This window comes from Oryctolagus cuniculus, chromosome 3 (genome assembly GCF_964237555.1).
Source record: "Oryctolagus cuniculus chromosome 3, mOryCun1.1, whole genome shotgun sequence".
In the NCBI taxonomy this organism is placed as follows: Eukaryota; Metazoa; Chordata; class Mammalia; order Lagomorpha; family Leporidae; genus Oryctolagus; species Oryctolagus cuniculus.
The window spans coordinates 48,932,014-48,952,400 of record NC_091434.1 but is presented as its reverse complement, the minus strand read 5'-3'; the positions used below and the strand labels follow the sequence as shown (position 1 = coordinate 48,952,400).

The 20,387-nt window shown below is 44.1% G+C and overlaps 1 protein-coding gene across 10 annotated transcripts in view; it reads left to right on the top strand.

Moving 5' to 3' along the window:
• The window catches only part of MYO1B (myosin IB), a 189,605-nt gene that overhangs the window by 109,294 nt on the left and 59,924 nt on the right, over nt 1–20,387 (top strand). For all 10 annotated transcript variants that reach the window (XM_070070449.1, XM_008258850.4, XM_070070455.1 and 7 more), the window contains exons 6-9: nt 2,969–3,015; nt 7,720–7,783; nt 18,661–18,759; nt 19,926–20,029. In XM_070070449.1, coding sequence (XP_069926550.1) covers nt 2,969–3,015; nt 7,720–7,783; nt 18,661–18,759; nt 19,926–20,029 — 314 coding nt within the window. The remainder of the gene's footprint in view (nt 1–2,968; nt 3,016–7,719; nt 7,784–18,660; nt 18,760–19,925; nt 20,030–20,387) is intronic.

Here is a 20,387-nt window from a genome sequence, read left to right as displayed (position 1 = left end):
TTTTGCAGGGACACAAACCTTCAGTCTGTAACTCCATCAGAAATGAATTCCCTTAATGCCACGGGGGATCCCATGGAGGATGCAGCCGCATAAACCACCTGTCTAATGAAAACAGTAAATCAAAATCTTCCACTGTCGAGAGCAAGCCATTCAGTTCACTTCATCTTGTAGGCATGCCTTTACTGCCAGTTGGCACATTTGTTTGGGTACAGTAGAATTACTCAGTTTTGGCATGATTGGCGTGGATATGGCTTTGCTGAGGCGAGCACTCGTGCGCTTTGTGGGATGGCCTGAGCTGGCCATCTCTGCCCTGTTCTCCTGAGGTGCCAGTTGTACCCCTGCCCATACTACAGTCAGGAATGTCTCCAGAGAGTGCCAGAGGTTCCCTGGGGAGTCAGAACCATCCCTGATTAGAGTCTCTGGGCTACAGAAGTAGTTTCTTTCAGTCCCTTGTGCAGAGTCTCGGAAGGACAAGCTGTTAGCAAATTAACGATGAGCACTCGCCAGCATGGAGGGACAGACCCCTGCCCTGTTGTCCTTTATACTAAGGCCCAGCCCCCCTTGCCTTCTGGAGATGTTCCTGGACACAGGCCATTTTGTTACCAGGAGACACCCGGTGTCTGCATTCCCCAGATTGTAGGATAAGAGAGAAGCAAAGGCCCCGTCACCTGTTGTGAGGTTTTGATCTCTCCTCCTCTTCAGTACCTTGATTAAGAAAGAAGCTGTTGGGGCAAGTGGTATCTCTTCATTTCGTGGTTCCAGTATTTGTCTTCTTGCTTTGAAGTTAGGTTGCTACCCACGTGCTGTGTTTCTGCAAATGCTTATTTTAAGAATGCTCTGATCTGAAGGAGAAACACCGTGGAATGCTATAGCTTGCATCTGGGATTAGAATCCGGCTCTGTATTCAGTGGTATTTGGAACTAGGCTGCAGTGCAGGAAATGGAAGAAATGTCCACTGTGGGCACGTAGTGTCTTTTCTGGGAATGCTTTACTTTTTAACTGGAGCAGCCACTGTAAATGAACATGCAGAACAATGGCCTTAAAAAAAACAATTGAGGAATGTGTCTCGAGTGTTCCATAATGGAGCCCTTGTTTTTGATTCTGTGGCTCATAATAAAAGACTGTAGTGTTTAGGGTCATGTTTAGTAATGTGCAACTCATATTTGCTTGATGAAAAGATGGTTTATAGCTTGCAAGTGGTGCCCTGAATAAAGGTTTTTTGAGGCAATTCCTTCACTTGCCCCTGACCTTCAGGCCACAATAATCTGGCCTTTATGCACCAGCGTCTAGGGTCTGTGCAAGTTAGTTCACTCGGCAGCCACACTCAGCAGGAAGGTCTAGTCTGTGAAAGCCTGAGAAACACGTGGTCATCATCCACCATTGTCAAGGTTGTGTTTATGAAAACCTTCTAGCAGGTGGTGGACATGGGATGAGCATGGGGGACCTACCAGCAAGCATCGTCTTCTGTCTATTCCCAGCGTGCAGGTTTGCTCACTCAACAAGGCATCCAGTGTATTTTCTGTTAGAGAATTTTCTATCAGGCACCCAGTACAGGCCCAAGCAGCACCTGTAATGCAAAGAGCTTTTCGTGTGTTGACTTTGTAAATTTTGCCCGAACTGAGTTTGAGCCAACTACTTTCTTTTTATATCAAAAACATTTTTGTTTAAGGCCTTCTAATGTGACATATAATGCATCAGGTTTGGCTGCAGAATGTCTACAGTTAACTTCTGCGTACACACAAACCCTTACCCCTTTCAAAGTTTGGACCAGCTGTTAGCCCTCGTCCTCAGCTAAGTGCTTGTCAAGCTAATCCTCTTCTCCCTGTATAACTGAAGACATTCTGGAGGCTTCGAGAGATGGGTGCCTAGCCTGTTATTTTGGAGAATCTTTTCTGTTCACCACGTTGTCATTCCCTGCTAGTTGAAGGGGCCCCCTGGTGATGGCGGGGGGTGTCTTGGTAGAAATGCAGGCTTCCATGCCTGCCCCAGAACCGCTGTGCCCAAGTGTGTACTCTAGCAAGATCCTCAGGCACATGTTTACGCATTAAATTTGTGATGAAACTGTAATCCTGTCTGCCTGTATGGTTTACATTCATCTGAATTAGTCACCTGCTGCCATCTTCCCAGATTGTTATGCCCCTTTGAGCACGGGCGTGATGAAACAGTCCTTTGACCTCGTGACTTTCTGTGATTACCCAGAAAGTAATAAACAAGAGTGCTGTGTGCCTGGGACAGTGTCAGCCGTGTGGTTCTTCTGTACCGTCACTTAAAAGGAGGTCCTGTGGGAGATTTGTATCCTTGAAGCAGCCAAGGTTGAAACAGACCTGTGATTTGTGTTCTGGGCCAATTGAGTTTTCCTTATTTTCTGCAGAAGTTCATTTAGGTCTGATGGAGCATGAACTCACTATGTAGTATTTTTAGTCTGCTGGAAGTGAGCGTAGTTTTCAGATCTCTTGCTCTTTCTGTATTTATGAGCTATAGAATAAATCACATTTAAATAGCTTTATTTTCAAATTAATTAAAAAATTTATAGTTTCACATGCTTTCATCTTTGATCTAGAAATCTCATTAAGTCCCATAAAACCTTTGATAATGTTAAGTAATCCTTGAAATAACCTTATTCACAGATGATAGTGGTGGATGCTTTCCTACTGGTCACTCAATTGTCTGCTATTTAAAAGAGTGAAAATATTTTGAACTAGATAAGGTTAAGTTTACAGTAATCTTTGAAAAAATTTCGCAAATCATAGGAATGACTCCCTTTTTCTTTGGTCTTACAAGACATAGAAGCTTTTGTAGTTTATTAATACTTCTGTTAAGTAAGTTCCTACAGAAATTTTGAACAGAAATGTCATTGCTGCAGGTTGTATTTTCTAGGAACTATAGATGTCAAATACTATATTTTCTTTGTCTTTGAAAGTATTTTTTTCTGCCAGCTTTAACCTCACATCTGTTTTTTCCCTATTAGCTTTTGGAAATGCCAAAACTGTGAGGAATGACAACTCCTCGAGATTTGTGAGTATTTGTCTAAGTGTTAACACTAATATTTAGCTCATGTATGTTTAAACAACCAGTAGATGTTTAACATTTCTTAATACACACATTTTAAAAATAAGAACGCCATCTCTATTGAAATGCTGAAAGTTCTATAAGAACTATTTTTTGCTTTCTAGAATTTTCCTTTTTAATTGTTCTTGGAGTGACAAGCTTTTTGTGACATGTTTTCTTGTCTTCTATCATGAAATGCCATGAGAATTTTAAGGGAGGCCATTTAGAGTAGCTCTTCACTGAGTCTTGGTATTTAGAAATCATAATTGAGAGTTAGAAATTAGGCAAGATGAAAGATAAACTGAGGGTCAGGTTTGTATTCTGTATAGCCCAGAAAGGATGAGGTGTATTCTGAAACTTTGAGGTAAAACCAATAGGTTTGGCAACCAGTGAAAGGGACTAGAGGAGAGCAGTAGAAGTGAGCAGTGAAAATGAAGCTCATTGATGTTTTGAGCTTGGTTGAGTTGGAAGATGAACTTGAGCTTGATTGAGTTGGAAGATGAATTAAGAAGAATCTGGTCCATGTCACCGTCCAGCCTCAGTTTCCGTCACTCTCCAGCCTGTGCCTTGATCAGTAGCATGGTGGGGCCCTTCTCACTGTGCCATGTTTTCATGCCTGTGGTCTTTAGAAACACAGCAACGCTGCCTGGAGGCAGCTGGGTGCAATGTGTTGAGTGTGATGGTGGTGTTTTGAAATCGGTCCCTTTTTTTTGGTGGTTTGACCAAGTTTCTACGTTTTTACAATAAAAGATCACTTCCTTCATGAGCTGTCTTCTCACATTTCTTGGGCCTCTGGGGGCCATTTTTGATGCCTCTTTACCAGACACTCTTCCTGGCCTTTCTTCTCCTTTTTTGTAGATCCTTTTGGTTTTTTTCTCCATGAGGGTTCTCCATGGCTAATGGCTGGAGAATGACTAGGATGGAAGTAGTTCAGAGAGTGAGATGCTAAATAAAGTTCCTAAATCCAACACTGTGAATTTTTCCATTGGATTAGTCCCAAAGTTGTTAAAACTGATTTGATCCATACCTTTTCCTGTTGTGGTAACATGCCTAATCTCATTACATAAATAGAACAAGAAGTGAAGTGTGGGCAAATAGAAGCACTTCCAATGACCAAGCTTCTTTATGTAACATAGATTTCATTTTTGCTGTTTTCTGTATTTTTGCAAGTTTTATGCACACGTATTTAAAAATTTTGCAGCTATATTTAGTCTACAGACCATAACACACCAGAAAACCATGTTGTGTAAGAGGTCATTACCGCTTAGTGATATTTGAAGTCTAGGGAAAGGCTTGGCAGGTGATTTGGCTTAGTAAGCTTCAGAGAAATCCTATTACAGCACAGGTATTAGGAGATGAGATTAATATTTGATTATAGGCTAAATCATTTCATGTCTGTTGTTTAGTAATTTTTCTGCTTTGTGGTCTGTGGCTTGTCCAGTAGAAATTTAAACACATGTTATAATTTTATAGTAGGACTCTACTGTGTTTAAGATGATGGCGATATAGAGGTTTATGTATTATATACTTGTACTCTGGGGAAATTGTAGTCCTAGAATGGTTAACCAGGAATGAGTTTCTTGATCTCTTCGCTGGGAATCGGAATCGAGTGTGCGTGTTCCGGTTAGCTGACATGTCACACCCATGTCCCCATGCACGTGCTTCACAGCGGCCCTGGCCCCACCCCAGCAACCCCTCCCCCCTCAACACATTGAGCTGCTTTTAATTTTTAGAAACAAAACCAAGAAAGCTGTTTTAAGGCTTTGAAAGTCACTGTTCTCAACCAAGCTTTGTGGGGTGGGCGGTGCCCTGTGTGTCGGCCGTACACTTGAGCTGGGTGCTGGGGAGTGACAGGCTCTGTGGGGTTGGAACAATTTCATTAGCAAATCCCTCATTCAATAAGAATTTTAAGAAGTCCACAAGATGTATTCATTTGTTTAAAAACCACGTTTTTAACATAAACATAGATCTGCCTGCATCTCCTGTTACAGCCCGCAGCCCTTCCCCGCCAGCAACCAGAGTGAGCTTCACAAACTCAGGTCCCCATCAGTGCCTTGCTAAAGGGCCTCCATGGCTCCCTTGCTCCTGGGATACAGGACAAGCTCTGTCTGGGGCCTCCTGCACCCTGGCCCTCTGGACTTCATCTCTGCCCGGTACCCTACTCCACACTGCCTTGGCCACCTGGCCTGCCTTAGGCCTTCCCAGTTGCTCTTCCTTCTGTGTGTGTGCTGTCCCCTGATCTTTGCATGGCTGGTAGCAGCCCTCACGTCCCATCCCTGACACCTTGCATAGACTCTGACTTCATCCTGTGTCTGAAACTGCTGTACTTAACTCTTTTATGATCCTACTGGCCTTGGGCACAGTAAAGGTGATAACTAGCAAGTACCTTAGCCTTCTTATGCCCTTTGGTGGCCCCAGGAGCTAGAAGTGGGCCTAACACCTAGCAGACACTTGGAAAAAACTTATTGATGAGTGATTGCCTGTTTTTCAAAAGTTTACACGGTTGTCAGAAAAATTGGAGATACCTACAAATAATTATGGCACAACACATAAAATAGTAAGTTCTCCATGAAAGAGCTCTATGAAGTGTACTGGACATTGAGCACAGAGAAGCTGCGGGATGCAGGGCAGGAGACAGCCCTGTTGGATTTAAATGTGCCACAGTGGAGTGTAGCCGAAAGGAAGCTGCTGGTCCACTCTGAGTTAGAGCCATGCCTTGGTCAGAACCAGGCTTTGGCCGGTGGTCAGGATGTTGCTCTCCTGTGCCATTCCCTGGCTGGCTTCCTCCCCCATCCTCCACACAGTGTCCGTTCTACTCTCTCCCAGCCTCCCCCTCCTTGCTCTCGGCTCACATTGGGCCTGCTTCCTGGTGCCTTGCATGTCCAGTTGGCCACGTACCCAACCTCCTGTCGTGGCGGGCAGTTTCCAGGCCCTGCCTCACGCTAATCCGCCTGCCTGTCGCCTCCTGTGCCAGGGCCCGCCTTCCCTGAATTGTCCCCTCCCACCAGGCCGGCTTCCAGCTCCCCTTCGAGGTGGCTGCTCTGCCTCCTGGTGCCCCTTATCTCGAGGGGCCATGTTTCTGGACGTTTTGTCCTCTCTCCCCTCCTGTGGTCCAGCCAAGCCTATCATTGTGACTCGCCCGGTAGCTCTCTGTTTTGTTGCTTCTACTTGAAACCCCCAGCATTTCTTCCCTCGTCAGTGCAGCCAGCTCCTGTCAGTCACCTCTGGTCTGACTCCTTTCCTGTGCATCGCACCCGAGCCAGGGTGATCTTACAGAGAGCAGGTCTGACTCCTCCGGCATCCTTGTCCAGGAGCCTCTCATGGGGTGATGTGGCCGTCGGGAGAGCATCTCCAGTGTTCCACTTTGCTTCTCCAGCCTCGTGGCCTGCTCCATATCCTCAGAGGCCACTTCCTAGGCCCGTGCCTTCCTGCCCTGACTCCTGACCCAGGGCGGACTTCCTGCTGTCTGTCTGTCCTCACTTCTTTGTGCCCTGTGCTGGGCTGGAGGGTGTGTCCTCCTGCCTTGGAATGCCCTGTTGCCCTGTGGCAGCTCCCTGGCAGCCAGAACAAGTTCCCTGAAGTCAGGAGCTGAGCCTTGCCCTCCCTCGGGCCTGTTTCAGCGTCTGGGGAGTGCTGGCTAGACCTTTGCCTGCTGAGTGAGTGGAGACTTGAAAGGGTGGATGACAATGAAACAGGAGAAGGTGAGGGAGCGCCCCCCGTGAATGCAAAGCCACAAATTGCATTGTTGACTGAGTTCCATGTGATCCTGTTTCTTTTCCTTTGCCATTATTGTGCAAATCAGGAAGAGTTAAAGTAGTTCTTAGGGAGAATTATTTACAAATCATCTGTCTATTACGTGAAACAAAAACAAAGGCTTGACTGACTTCAGCCACCCTCTTTTCCAAATCCCTTTCCAAACAAGAAACAGCTGTCAGAGTCATTCTGTTGTACCCACAGTTCTTGAACTAGGGAGTTAGAGACCAGTTCTTCAAAAGTTAGGGACTTAAGCTCCAAGAGTGTTTCTTTCCAAGTGTTTAAGATACTGTCTATATGTAACATGAACCTGGGTTAGAGATCGCTATATAATCTAGGTCAAAAGCAAAAAAAAAAAAAAAAAAAAAAGGAATGATTATTAGTCTTTGATCCTGAGCCGGTCACATCACATACTCATGTGTCTGAGTAGATATAAAAGCAGAACCTTGGATTTACCATTTTATGCGCTGTCCAGTTTGTTTGGAGTTTCTAGCCTTGGTTGGAGGAGCATGTTTTGTCTATAATGATGAAATAATTTGCCTTCCCAACCAGTGCGTCTATAAAGATTACTTATTTTTCTGAGTTTTTATTCCTGATCTGAGTATATACCTCGCTCAGAAATTCTAAACACATACCCGAAATGGAAACATCACTGGTTGCTTAGAAGATCCATTCTTAAATGAGCCATGGGATAGATTAACACTGAAGTAATGCGGTATTGATTGTGAGTGATTTATGGAGGCATATTGTTTGGCACTGTGGTTATGTAAACTCTGCTTTTCTTAATTACATTTAAACAAATGCATAAAAATAAGGTCGTAGTATGCTATTTTCTGTGAAGTACATTGAAGTACGTTCTGTGAAGTACATATTTTAAGGTGAACTTGAAAACTTAGTCTTTTTCTGTTTGTTTGTTAGGGCAAATATATGGATATTGAATTTGACTTCAAAGGGGACCCACTGGGAGGAGTGATAAGTAACTGTAAGTATTTCACGTGAATCCTGGTGAAGAAGCTCAGAACAGCAAAATGCAGCATGCTTTAGACACTTAGGTTGTTAAGCGAGAGGTACAAGAATGTATTTCTTTTTCTTAGACTTTTAACCTTTGCATTTCAGATCGCTTTATAACTTAATGTGATTTATGCAGCTTTTCTGAACAACACTCAAAATCTTTTCCTTTTAAAAACTTTTTAGAAGTCACTAAAATAGTTGTCTACCTGATTTTCATATTCTATAGATCTTTAAGCCAAATGAATATGAAAAACATCCTCTAAGGGCTTTGATTTTTTTGAAAATGTTTTAATCTATAATTAAAAACAAAATACAAATAATTTTAGATTAACAACTTTTTGGGTAACATTTTCCAACATAAAGGAGTAGACTTGTATTTCAAATTTTATTTTGGGAAATTTTGTTTCTCTTCCGGTGTATTTAGGTAATTGAAGTGTGATACGCCTGTTGGATAAAACAGATGTGTTACCAGCCACCTGTAGACATGATTTGTGACTGCAAAAGTGAAATGGAAAATGGCAAAAAAAAAAAAAAAGAACAGAAATCAAGTGAGGTCTGCTTAGTAGTGCGAGGTACAGAGTTTTCTGAGCGCTGTGAGTGCCGCGGGGGCTGTCGGGCTCGTGACAGAGGTGGCACCCTCGCCTGGGCTTCAGCGCTCCAGAAGCCTGATGTCTCTGCTTGTGCTGATTTTGTGGCTAGCTAGTCTGGAAGATTTAAGATGACGACCCAGGGTTTTGGGTGCCTCCAGGCTGCTTTTGGGGTCTCCTCTCTTGAGTCCTCTGGCTTTCTTGAGAGCCACGGGACTGCATATCCCATTGCCCCTGCCTGTCTCTGCCTGCCATGTTGTGATTAGAATGGCTAGAATGAAAAAAATTTTAAGTTTGGACTAGGAAAATAAAGACTTCCCTGTGATGATGTTTGACTTAAAGTACCTATGTGTACTCACTGGAGGAGCGATAGCAGTGGCATTCTGACTTGAGATGAAATGTTTTCCTGAACCCTAAGTATGAGCTGGTCAAGTAGGGTTTCCTCTGTCTGAAGAGGAGTTGGGGAGCCCAGAGCCCCTACACGTCCCTGAGCTGAGCAGCCAGAGAAATGCCGTCTGAAAATCGACGTTGTCCGTCGTGCGGGCAGACTCTGCAGCGATTCCTAGAGTGAGCCTGCGGGGCTAAGGTCTCCTTGTTCTCGACACAGTAGAGTTGGATTGGATGAATTCTGTGGTTCTTCAAGCATTTGATTTTCCATTTCAGTTTGACTGACTGTACTGTTTTGTCCCCTGGGTTGGGATTCTCCACATTTGGAAGAGTGTAATTATTAGAGGAATGTCTTGAAGAGAAAGTTTTATTATGAAATGCACTTGGGTAGGATGGTGCTATTCAGGTGAAATGACTCTGTATGCCAAACCTGGAAGCGGAACCACTCAGCGAAGCCACAGCTGATGCGGCCAGGGGCAGATGGTTGTAGTATCTTTGCCAGGCTTGGTAGGCAGCATCCTTTCGTGATGGGTAGCAGCTGCTGGGAGCTGTCTGGGAGAGGTGTGCTCTAGTTCTAAAGCCCCTATTTTAGAGAAAAATTACTTTTTCTTCTGAAAGCTACTCATGAATTTTCTGTGTCTTCATAAGGCAGGTAAACTCTAGTTATTAAATTAATAATAGACTGTTTCTAAGTTTACTGTCATTGTCACACAACTTGTAACTAAACATTGTGCAATGGTTTAATCAATATTCTTGAGGGTTCTAACAAGTTAGGACTTAATTTGATTGTAAGTACGTGAAAATGACTTCAGTTCTAAATTTTGAAGTTAAAATTCTAAACAGAAATGTCTTAGTGCCTCTAAATAAGTCTTGAGTATCTATGGAAAATAAGTACTAAACACTCAGTTCTTTTCCAATTTAGATTAATATGTCTTCAAGAATGGATTTCATGTGGTATTTGTTAGCACTTGTTCCCCCAGTGAAATGGTATTGAAATTTGTGATAGGGGGAACACCCTGGTTTAAGAGTATCATTTGGTTTGGAGAGGAAGAGAAATACGTTAGTGGTGAGAGCAGGAAATTTCTTCCTGTGTAGATCAAGGACTGACTCATAGGTGGTCACTGGGTGTTGCTGCTTGTTGGCTTAATGGGGTGTGAGGCAATAGCTAACCCCACTCATGCGCTCTCCTAGTGTCTTATTACGTACTCTTTTTCAATGAGATATGCTATAAAGTTTAAATCTGGACCCCACTTGAAAGGTATATACCCTGAAGTTAGAGTTATTTGGATAGAGGCTTTATGAAATAGAGGATGGCAAACGTTTGTTTCCATAGGGAAGATAAAAGGTGGAAGTACATCCAGATGTTTGGCTTGCTTGAAATGGTATTTATCCCATTCCGTTAAGGGTTGTTGCTCCCGTAATGTTTATACATTTGTATTTGAGCATTTTGGATCTAGTGTTATGAACTGGAAACTTTTGGAAACCGATTGCTTTTATTAATAATCCCAGGTACTTTTAGCTGTGGCGCCTGGTGACAGTTGAGACTGCAGAAGAGTGTTGTGTGCGTTTCTAGGGGTTTAATCTCCTTGAAGAAGAAAAGCACAGGGAAATGACTTCAGGTGTGCCTCTGCCTGCGTGAACGAAGGCCTGGCGACGCCGCTGTCCTGTTCACAGCAGCATGTCGCGAGCCAGGTGTGCCACCTTACACACAGTAGGTGTGCAGGCTGGAGATGAGGATGAAATCGGGTAAATACCGGCAGGCCCTGTTTCCCTGCTTCATTCTGTCTAGCACATCCACGACCCTCCCTGTGCAACTCTTAAAGACTTCCTGTGTGGTTTCTAACATCCAGACCAAAGGATAGCAAGTGATTGAATTCTCTGTGCCTCCGTTTCTTCGTCTTTGAAATGGGGATAATAGTGGTTCTGCTTTGATAGGTTATGATGAGCTATAAATTATTACTTGTATCTAATGCACTTGTTATGGTGCTGGTACATGGTAAACCAGCACTCAGCCAGTGTTTACTTTTTTCTGCTGTAGTGTTTATTATATTTATTACGCTTGCTTGTTTATTGTCTCTTGCCAAATATATATTTTGTAAAGACAGACTTGTCTGGTTTTGCTTAGTGATGAGTATAGTATCTCATACTTGATGTACATTTGTTGAGTGGGTTAATTAATCACATTGGAATTATGTACAGGTATTGTGTTGAAATTTGCTGCTCTATTGGATAGTTTTATCCGAATATTCTATGCCGTTCATTTTAAAAATCACTTTAAATACTTTTTCTGAATTCCAGAAACTCAAAAAATTTTGAGTCAAATAATCTATTATGGACTCGCTCTGCTTAAAAAAATAATCCTGTGACTGATGAGCAAAGGCAGATGTCAGGAGTGGTGTGCACATTGCTGTTTTTGCTACCCAGCAAACCTCCCAAATTTAGTAGGGTGAAGCAGCGAGCCTTGAAAGTGCCCTGGGGATCTGTGGTTAAGAATTCAGATGGGAGCACAGCAGAGCTGGCCTGTCCTGCCTTGTATGGGACTCACCTGGGAAGACTCAAGTGGCTGGGGGCAGTTTATGATGTGTGGCTTTGTCACTCATCTGTCAGCCTCCTGGGGAGAGAGGATGCCAAGGCCAGGCTGAGTGGGGACTGTTGCCTGGGACCACCTGCCTGTGGCCTCCCTGGATTGTTTGGGCTTTTCTTAGCATGGGGGTTAGGCGGAGGGCGTGTTCCAGGAGATGAAAGCCTGCGGAAGTGCCTCACTTCTGCGTACTCTATTTAAAGTTAGTTTCATGGGTTGGGGGACCCAGATCATACCTTCTAAGGAGAAGAGTGCCGAAAAGTTTGTCACCATTTTATTTTCCGCAGCCACAATCTGGTCAGTTATTTCCAGAAATGGCCACAGTAACTTCCCACCCTGTGTCCGCACTCCTGGGGAGTCTCTTCTCTCACTGACTCAAGGATTGGCCATGAGATTTGTTTTGGTCAGTAGAACCATTAGCAAATACAGCACAACCAGAGACTTGAAAATCGGTTAGTTTTTGGAGCTGTCCTCTCTGGCTGCTCTTGGGAGCTCTCTCATCAGCACCCTGTGACTGAGCCTGGGCTGATCTGCCGGATGATGAGAGACACTTGGAATGAGCTCTCAGACACAGGAGCGAAGAGTGTCTTAGCCAGCTACCAGCAGGGACCAGCCAGGCTGGCTCAGGCCAGCACCACCCAGCTGACTCACAATCCTGAGCTAGTAGGTGGAATTGTCTTAAGCGAGCAAGTTTTGGGATGATTTCTCACGCAGCAAAACCAAACTGATACAAGCGTCTGGTAGATAATGTCCTTCACTTCCTGGGCAACATGTGAAATAGACGCAGAATTTGCATGGGAGGGGAAGGGGCGCCCACAGCACTGAGCAACCCCTGGCTTCTCCTTGATGTGCACTGCTCCTCTGGAAACAGCACCAAGGTCACGAGCTGAGCGGGTGCACGGTGTGGGTAGCCCAGGTGGGCTGGCTCGGGTGCGTACCCATTTCCTGCTGCAACCCTTACTGCCCCGCCAAGTCCTTCCCCCTGCCCTGGGGCGCAGTGAGTAAGGATCTAAGATAGGCTGAGACATCACTCAAGGGAGATTCTTCCACCTGAAAATGGGAAGCAGAAGGAAATGTCCATCCCCTTCCCAGGGAAGACAGGGCTCGGGGCAAATAGCTCTGAGTTCTCCTTTTCTTGCATTTCTTCTGAATTTATGACACAATTGGCTTATTCTTTTATGTGCTTTCTGCCTTATGGCTTACGTGTGACACAGTCATGCCATGTGTTTGGGTATGGAACAAACTTTACTCTGAAATTGTTGGAGATTTATAGCTTTGTCCTTTTGTGTGTGTGTGCCATGTCTTTGCTTTTATTGATGGCAATTCCTTGATTAGGCGTGAAACTACCTGTTAGAACACTTCTTAAAGGAAACTCAACTCTGCTTTGTTTCCTGGGAATACCCGTACTGAAGTGAGTTGAGACTTCCTGTCCATGAATCATATCTCAAGAGCCAGCAAGTATCCATCAGTTCACATTGTCTGTTACTAATCTGTCCTCTTTGGAGTCACAAATCCTAAAAGCACCCAAGACAATAGATTACATAGCTTATAATGCAAGGCTGAGGTTTTATTTGGCACTTTGATTTTTAAACGTCCTGAAGAAGACAGAAATAGTCTACTAGTGGCTGAGATGTATCTGAAACAAACAAAAAAGTGGAATTTCAAAAGAATGGTTCTATTTCTCAGGAATGGATGTGTTTAGATAGGAGTACATCCTTTCCATTGTTTTGATTTTACCTTTTGTTTATTTTACAAGAATGTTTACCTTGCCAAAAGTCTATCATGAAAGGAGACTATGTACAAATACCGAAGAAGGCAGATGTTCAGATACACCCAACTTCAGATTAAGGAATGAATCAGGATTTATCAGGATAGTATGCAAAATATTCAGAACTAGATGGTTCATTCATGTTATTCCAGGGTTTGGTCTGGAACTTTGAGAGGCAGGGAGGAAGAGAGGTCTTCCATCTGCTGGTTCACTTCCTAAATGCCCAGAACAGCTGGGGCTGGGTCAGGTGGAAGCTAGGAGCCAGGAACTCCTTATAGGGCTCCCATGTGGGTGGCAGGGACCCAACTACTTGAGCCATCATTGCTGCCTCCCAGGGTCTGCATTAGCAGGAAGCTGAAATCAGGAGAGCCAGTTGTCAAATTTGGGTGCTCCAATGTGGGAAGCAGGTGTCCTAACTGGGTCTGGATGGGGCTGAAGCCAGGAGCTGGGGACTTAATCCAGGTCTCCTGTGTGGGTGGCAGAACCTCAACTACTTGAGCCATTAGTGCTGCTGCTTAGGGTTTGCCTTGGCAGGAAGTTGGCATCACGAGCTAATGATGGTTATCACACCGAGGCATTCCAATATGGGCACGGGGGTCTTAACCAGTGTCTTAACTGGAGCTGGGCTAAATGCCTGCCCCCCCTTTCGGAGTTTTTCATGGGACATATCCAGTTCTCTTTTATGCTGATTTTATAACTTTGGGATACTGATTTTCAAGTGAAAACTGTAAACTAATTTCTTAAAATGCTGTAACGGGCAGTGAAGGGTAGGGGAACAGTTAGAATGTCATGGTGTGCCAGGTGTTGTAGACCTCTCCAAGCTTGCAGCTGGCAAACGGGTGGAGACCTATGTGAGGCCAGGGCTGACTGAGAGCTCTGAGGCCCGCTTTTATACCCAGCTTGTTCTACTGTAATAAACACACATGGCGAATGATTTGTAAACAGACATTTGTCCCATCTTTTTAATCTTTAAAATTTGTCATTAGTGGCTGGCGCCGCAGCTCACTTGGCTAATCCTCCGCCTGCGACGCCGGCACCCCAGGTTCTAGTCCCGGTTGGGGCACCGGATTCTGTCCCAATTGCTCCTCTTCCAGTCCAGCTCTCTGCTGTGGCCCAGGAAGGCAGTGGAGGATGGCCCAAGTGCTTGGGCCCTGCACCCGCATGGGAGACCAGGAGGAAGCTCCTGGCTCCTGGCTTCGGATTGGCGCAGTGCGCCAGCCATAGCAGCCATTTGGGGAGTGAACCAACGGAAAAGGAAGACCTTTCTCTCTCTCTCTCTCTCTCTCTCTCTCTCTCTCTCAGTGTCTAACTCTGCCTGTCAAAAAAAAAAAAAAAATTGTCATTAGTGAATCTGCCAGTTATCAGTCTTGAGGGTTATGTTTATTTGCAGAAGGCACCTGGAGTTGCTTTTAGCATATATCCCTCAGTTGTCATAATTTCCCCAGAATATCATCACTTATGCCAGTAACCCACTGGTTACTTGGCACTTTGTCTTCAACGATAGTTATTTAAGACAAGAGGTGCCAGTACACCCTTTTGCTTAATTGAAGGGGTGTAAGTCCATTGGAAGAGCCTACATGCCACTGAGATACTGTTTCCAAATGTCCTGAAGTAATGGGATGTTTTTGCCCCAGCTATTACTGGGCTTTTTGTTCCTATGCATGTAGTGCACTTGTTGGTCATTAGACCAACTTGGGGAGTCCCTGAATGATGGTCAAATTCATGTGTTAATAGTCAGATGGCAAGGGCATGGTGGGGTAGATTGGCTAATCTGATTTCCTTCTTTCCCTGCCACTTTGACTTCTTTGGAATGGCTTAGTGAGTTTATCTCTTCCCTTAAAGTACAGTTTTTATTAAATTTACACTTTGAGGGGGGAATGCAGCTGCATTGGAATATCTGGAGACCTTTATACTCCCTTCTGTACTAAATATCTGGCATCCAGTAATAATTCTTCTTTACAAAATCTTGTTAGCAGCACTTAGAGATAGAAAGACCTAGGGCCAAAGAGAAGGCTGTGCCATGTATGCTTTGACTAAATTCAGGGACCCACTTAAGTAAATGAAAGTGGTCAGGTGGGGAGTCCCTCTCGTGAGCTGAGTTCATGTTCTCTTCTCTGAGTAATTATTTGATGTGGTTTCATGCTGTTAGGTTATGTTGGTGCATGCACATTTAGAAAAGAAAGAACCCAGTTGGGAATGGTCTTAAACATTAGTAAATTATTTTGGAGCAAACATTTTCCCTAATTGCCTTTTTTTTTTCCACCTGGAAGCTTGTGACTTACAAGGAAAAGTCATAAAGAAGCTGAAATGGGAGGCTGTGGGGTGATCGAGTAAACATTTTAAGTGATAAAACGTTCAACTGCTTTGTTGTAAAAGGTTCCTCGTTTTGTGATCGAGCTGCTTGGGTGAAGTTGTGTACTTGTGGAAAGTTCACCATTTCCAAACGTTGAAGGAGCTTGCGTTCTTGTTTGCTGGAGCAGTATGAGGAGAGAAAGTATGATAAACTCTTAGGCCTCAAAACCTTGAGTTCTGGCTCTCTCAGAACGTGTCACAAGCCTCCGTTCTTCATCTAGAACACAGGGATTGTAAAACCAGCCTCCGGGAAGGTGTTCCGGGCTGCCTGTGATGGGAAGCGAGAAGCACCACGTGCGTGGCAGCCCCCACTCCCCTGCCCTCTGTGGCTGCTTTGTAAACACACGGGTTTATGCCACCTATCAGAATCTGATAGCAGCCGCTGATTATATCCGTGTGTGTGATTTGAGAAGTACACTCAGCCAACATCGCGTTTCACGTGGTGCGCAAGTGAATATTATTCTTTAACTCATTGGCTGTTAACCTGATGAAAATTACACCCATTGCCATCGCCGTTTCCACCCTCTCCATTGTCTGTGAGCGTTTATTCAAAAGAGCGCCCCATGTGAGGCTGGCCGGGTGCTGCTGTTGAGCACTTGACCTTTTCATGTGCTTTCTGAAGGTGGTATTTCACGACTTGAAGTGCCGTAATTTGCTTTTAGGATGTGGTTATGTAAGTGCTGCCAGGCAGCTGTGTGTCAGGCGGCAGAGGAGTTCTTAGGCTGATGGGAGGAGCCTGGGCTTGGGGGCCCCCCCGCCTCCCACCTTCACCCCCCCTCCTCACATGGAAGCACCTCGGGGACTCACGTGGGAAAGAACTTCCCCTGTTGCTGTGGGCGATGCAGGGGCTTGGGACCCCGGGGAAGAGCCTCATTCTCGCAGTTGGTGCTGGGCCCACTCCCAGCTGTTTTTTGCCACACAGTGTGGGAACAGTCAGTGAGCTGATTGAAGGAATTTGTTCATGAATGGATGAAGTAAACTGTAGCATTTGGTTATTTTTCATGGAGTTGAGTTACTTTCTTCAAGACTTGGGGGATTTCCTATAAAAATTACCTCCTCAATGAAGAATCTGCTCACACCCTGTGGGTTCTTCCTTCTGAAACCCTGCTAAATACTTTCAGAAACCCCTAGAAGCCCAGGCACAAGTAGCATCGCCCTGCGCTTCTGTCCTTACCTATGCGTTCTGTCTTCTGTCCGCTTGTCCGAGCTCTGATTGAAGCATTTATTTCCTTGGAGAGGATGAATATCGCAGCCTTTTTCTCCAGGTTGTATTCCACTTGTGTTTTTCAATTTCTGTTTGCTGCTTCTTTATTTGTCTACGATTTGTGAACATTGAGACTCTCTCTAGCAATATGAAAGCAAGAGATGAAATAAAAAAAACCATGGAATCCTGTTCCTGTACGTTTTCGTGTTTGTGCGTTTTTGTTCTGACTTAATGTTGTGTCTCCTTATAACCCATCTCTCCATTGTTCAAAACAACCTCACGCATGTGGAGCCGGCCCCAGGGCATCTCGTTCCTGAACTCTGTACCCGTTAACTCTGCCTCAGCTGCATCCTGCAGTGCTGGGGGAGACTTCAGCACTACACACGGAAGAGTTCGACCATCCCAGAGAAACTGCACATCGTCCTCTCCCTTGTCTCTTTATTTTCTTTAAAGATCTATTTATTTATTTATTTGAAATGAAGAGTACCCTTACCTTTTTAAAGATAATGTCTTAGATCTCAACCTCACTGGCGAGGAAATGTATCTATTCTCAGGAATTGGTGCTCAGTAGTAGGATTACTGATTGGGAATTTTAGAACTGAACTTGGCATTGCCTACGAGTGTAGACCCTCTTTTGTATCGCTGGTAGGTGTTGTGTAGGCTCCAGGCAGGAGTCGCCTCGCCTCTTGCTCCTTGCTCCCTCTCTCCCTCCCTTTTTTTTTTTTTTTCTTGAAAACTTAATGAGACTTCAAATATATGTGATGAAAAACAATCTGGAACCAAAGAAAAAGACTATCAAGCAACACCAAATTCCTTTAAATGAGAGTTGTCATTTATTCTCTAACGATGGCCGCTTCTCTCAGGTAGCGGGGCACGTGGGTGTGAAGTGGAATCTCTCCAGAGTCCGATGGCCTGATGTCACTCGAGTCCTGGCTCCACCAGTTGCCAGCCAGGTTACTCACACTCTGGGCTGCCCGCGCTTTCAACAGTAGAGTGATACCTTATAAAGGGTTGAGAGGATTCACTAAGACAGTGTCTATAAAGCACTCAACACACAATAAGATCAAATTGTGGGTTTTATCATTGTACTGCTAGGTGGTTTCATACTTGGCTTCATTTCATTGCTTACATTTGTAATGTTGCATTTTGAAGAATTTGATGTCATTATAGAAACTAAGAGAATGTTAGTATTAAAAACCAGATTACCAGAGCAGGCGTTGCAGCGTTGCCAGACAAGCTGCCGGTTGGGACACCTCCATCTCGTATCAGAGTACCTAGTTCGAGTCCTGGCAGCTCATTTATGATCCAGGTTCTTGCTAATGTGCCTGAGAAACAGCAAATGATGGCTCATGTACTTGAGTTCCTGACACCCAAGGGAGACCAGAGTGTAGTTCCTGGCTCCGGGTTTTGACCTGGCCCAGCCTTGGCTGTTGTGGGCATTTAGGGAGTGAATCAATGGGTAGAAGATCTCTCTCTCTTTCTCCCTTTTTCTTTCTCTCTCTTTCCCACTGTTACTCTGCCTTTCAAATAAAATAATTGATCTAAAAAGAAGACTAATTTTTAATCAGCCAGTTGAATATAAATTATTTTTGCCTGTTCACTACTTTAAAAGAACCTAGTTTAATGTGGTGATTTAAGTTGTGCTTTTTGCTTGAAAGTAGAACTGAAAATGTAGGGTTTTTGTTTTTGTTTTTTTTTGTTTTTTTACAAATTTTAATGTTTTTATTATGATTTATCACTTTTAATTTTGAATCAGTTTTTAACAGATTCAGTGTGACTTGTAGATACAGTTCTAAGAAATAGTGATATTCCTTTGCTCCCCCAACGTAGTTTATTTTACTATTTTATTTTATCCATGAAAAACAAGACAGAAAATGAGGAATACAGCAAGGTGGTGTAGTGGAGGGTGCCTGATGACTTTGAAAGCCAAATACATTCTGTGCTGCGATTTAATTCTTTCTGTCCGCAGATCTTTTAGAGAAATCTCGGGTGGTTAAGCAGCCGCGAGGCGAACGCAACTTCCACGTGTTCTACCAGCTGCTCTCCGGGGCCTCGGAGGAGCTCCTCAGTGAGTGCCTGTCTCTCTGTGGGTTTGCACTGTCCCGGCATTGTCCCAGCTTCGCCTTCAGAGTGTCCCGCCCGCATGCTTTTCCTCTTCCTTCTTACCACTCCTCCATGACTGGTTGAGGTAAAGAACATGGTTTGCTGGCTTCTACCATGCCCTGGCCTTTGTTTGATAGCCCTAAACCTCACCAGATACCGCGCCTTTTGTCTCAGATGGGATGCATGAGCTAAATGTTGGAGGAAATACTAATCACAAATGTAAAAAATAAAATGGGAATGTAGCATTGACTTGCGAAGAGAAAATTAAGAGGGAAAAGTAAGTGAGTACAATCGGGTGAAAACAAACGGCTCAGTGAAGATCAAAACTAGTGGGGAAGACATCTGCAGCTGATCGGGATAAAACCCGGCCTTTGGCTATTTTAGAGGATTAATATGGGCCCACAAGGATAGTATCCAGGAGCCAATAGCTAAGCAATGAATATCGAATATATAGTTCAAAGAAGAGATGGATAGTCAGCAACACTTGGGAAATCATTCTCGTTAATACTCAGCAGATGCGAACTACACAGCCCTAATGCAGCCACTGTTACTACGTTAGTAAGAGTCATTACCGAGGATAAAGCTGATGGCATTGTCACTGATACTCTTTGAGCTTGTGGGAGTCAATTCAAAAAGAGGACCTCTTCCTGGGGGCGTCACTGGAGATCCAAACTAAGAGTCACAGAATGGTCAGAGCCTGCCACCCAGTCACACTGCTTGTTGGGATATATCCCAACAACATAATCTAAGGGAATCCTGAACACGATTTGTATGAAGACATTTGTCTCTGCCTCATATTCATTATAAACCAGATGCTATCAAATGGCCAATGGTGAGGGACTAGTCACTAGGCAGACCCCATAGGTTATAATGAAGTAGTGCATCAAAGATATTCTATAGAAATATGCAAAAGGATTAATCCAGTAAAAACAAATGCTAAAAAGTAGAGTTTGAAATAGTATAAAGGTAATTTTAAGAAAATGCTGCTATTGATATTTGGGTATCTGTTTCTGGTCTGCTGATTCATGATATAATGTGAGAATCATCTCATCTGAGGGTAAAGGGATGAGATTATTAAGGTGATTAGATTTACTGAAAGCAACTTACTGACTTGTTTGTGTGATTCACTAGATAAACTTAAACTTGAGCGGGATTTCAGCAGATACAACTACCTGGGGCTGGACTCGGCCAGAGTTAACGGAGTGGACGACGCAGCAAACTTCAGAACCGTTAGGGTAAGGTGTGACGCCTCCGTTCAGCTTTCATACGAGTAACGCTCTGTGGCCTAATTGGAACTGCTAACAGTTCTCGGTTTTCTTTACAGTGTAACTCATGCTCCCAGAGGTTTTAGAATTGCACGAGAATTTATTATATTTTTATTAGCTTGATTTCTTTACTAGCTCAAAAATCACACGAGGTCAGGAAGGCCGTGCGTTACTGGAGCGTGCGAGGTCACCATTTCACAAAAGGAGCTTTCTTATTCTGTCATCCTGGGGTTAGACTCTTACTGTTGGATTGAAACGCCAAATGTTTTCATAGCCCCAGTTAATTTCCAGGTGTGAAAACTGCCCTTGGATCAGGTTAAATCCTAAC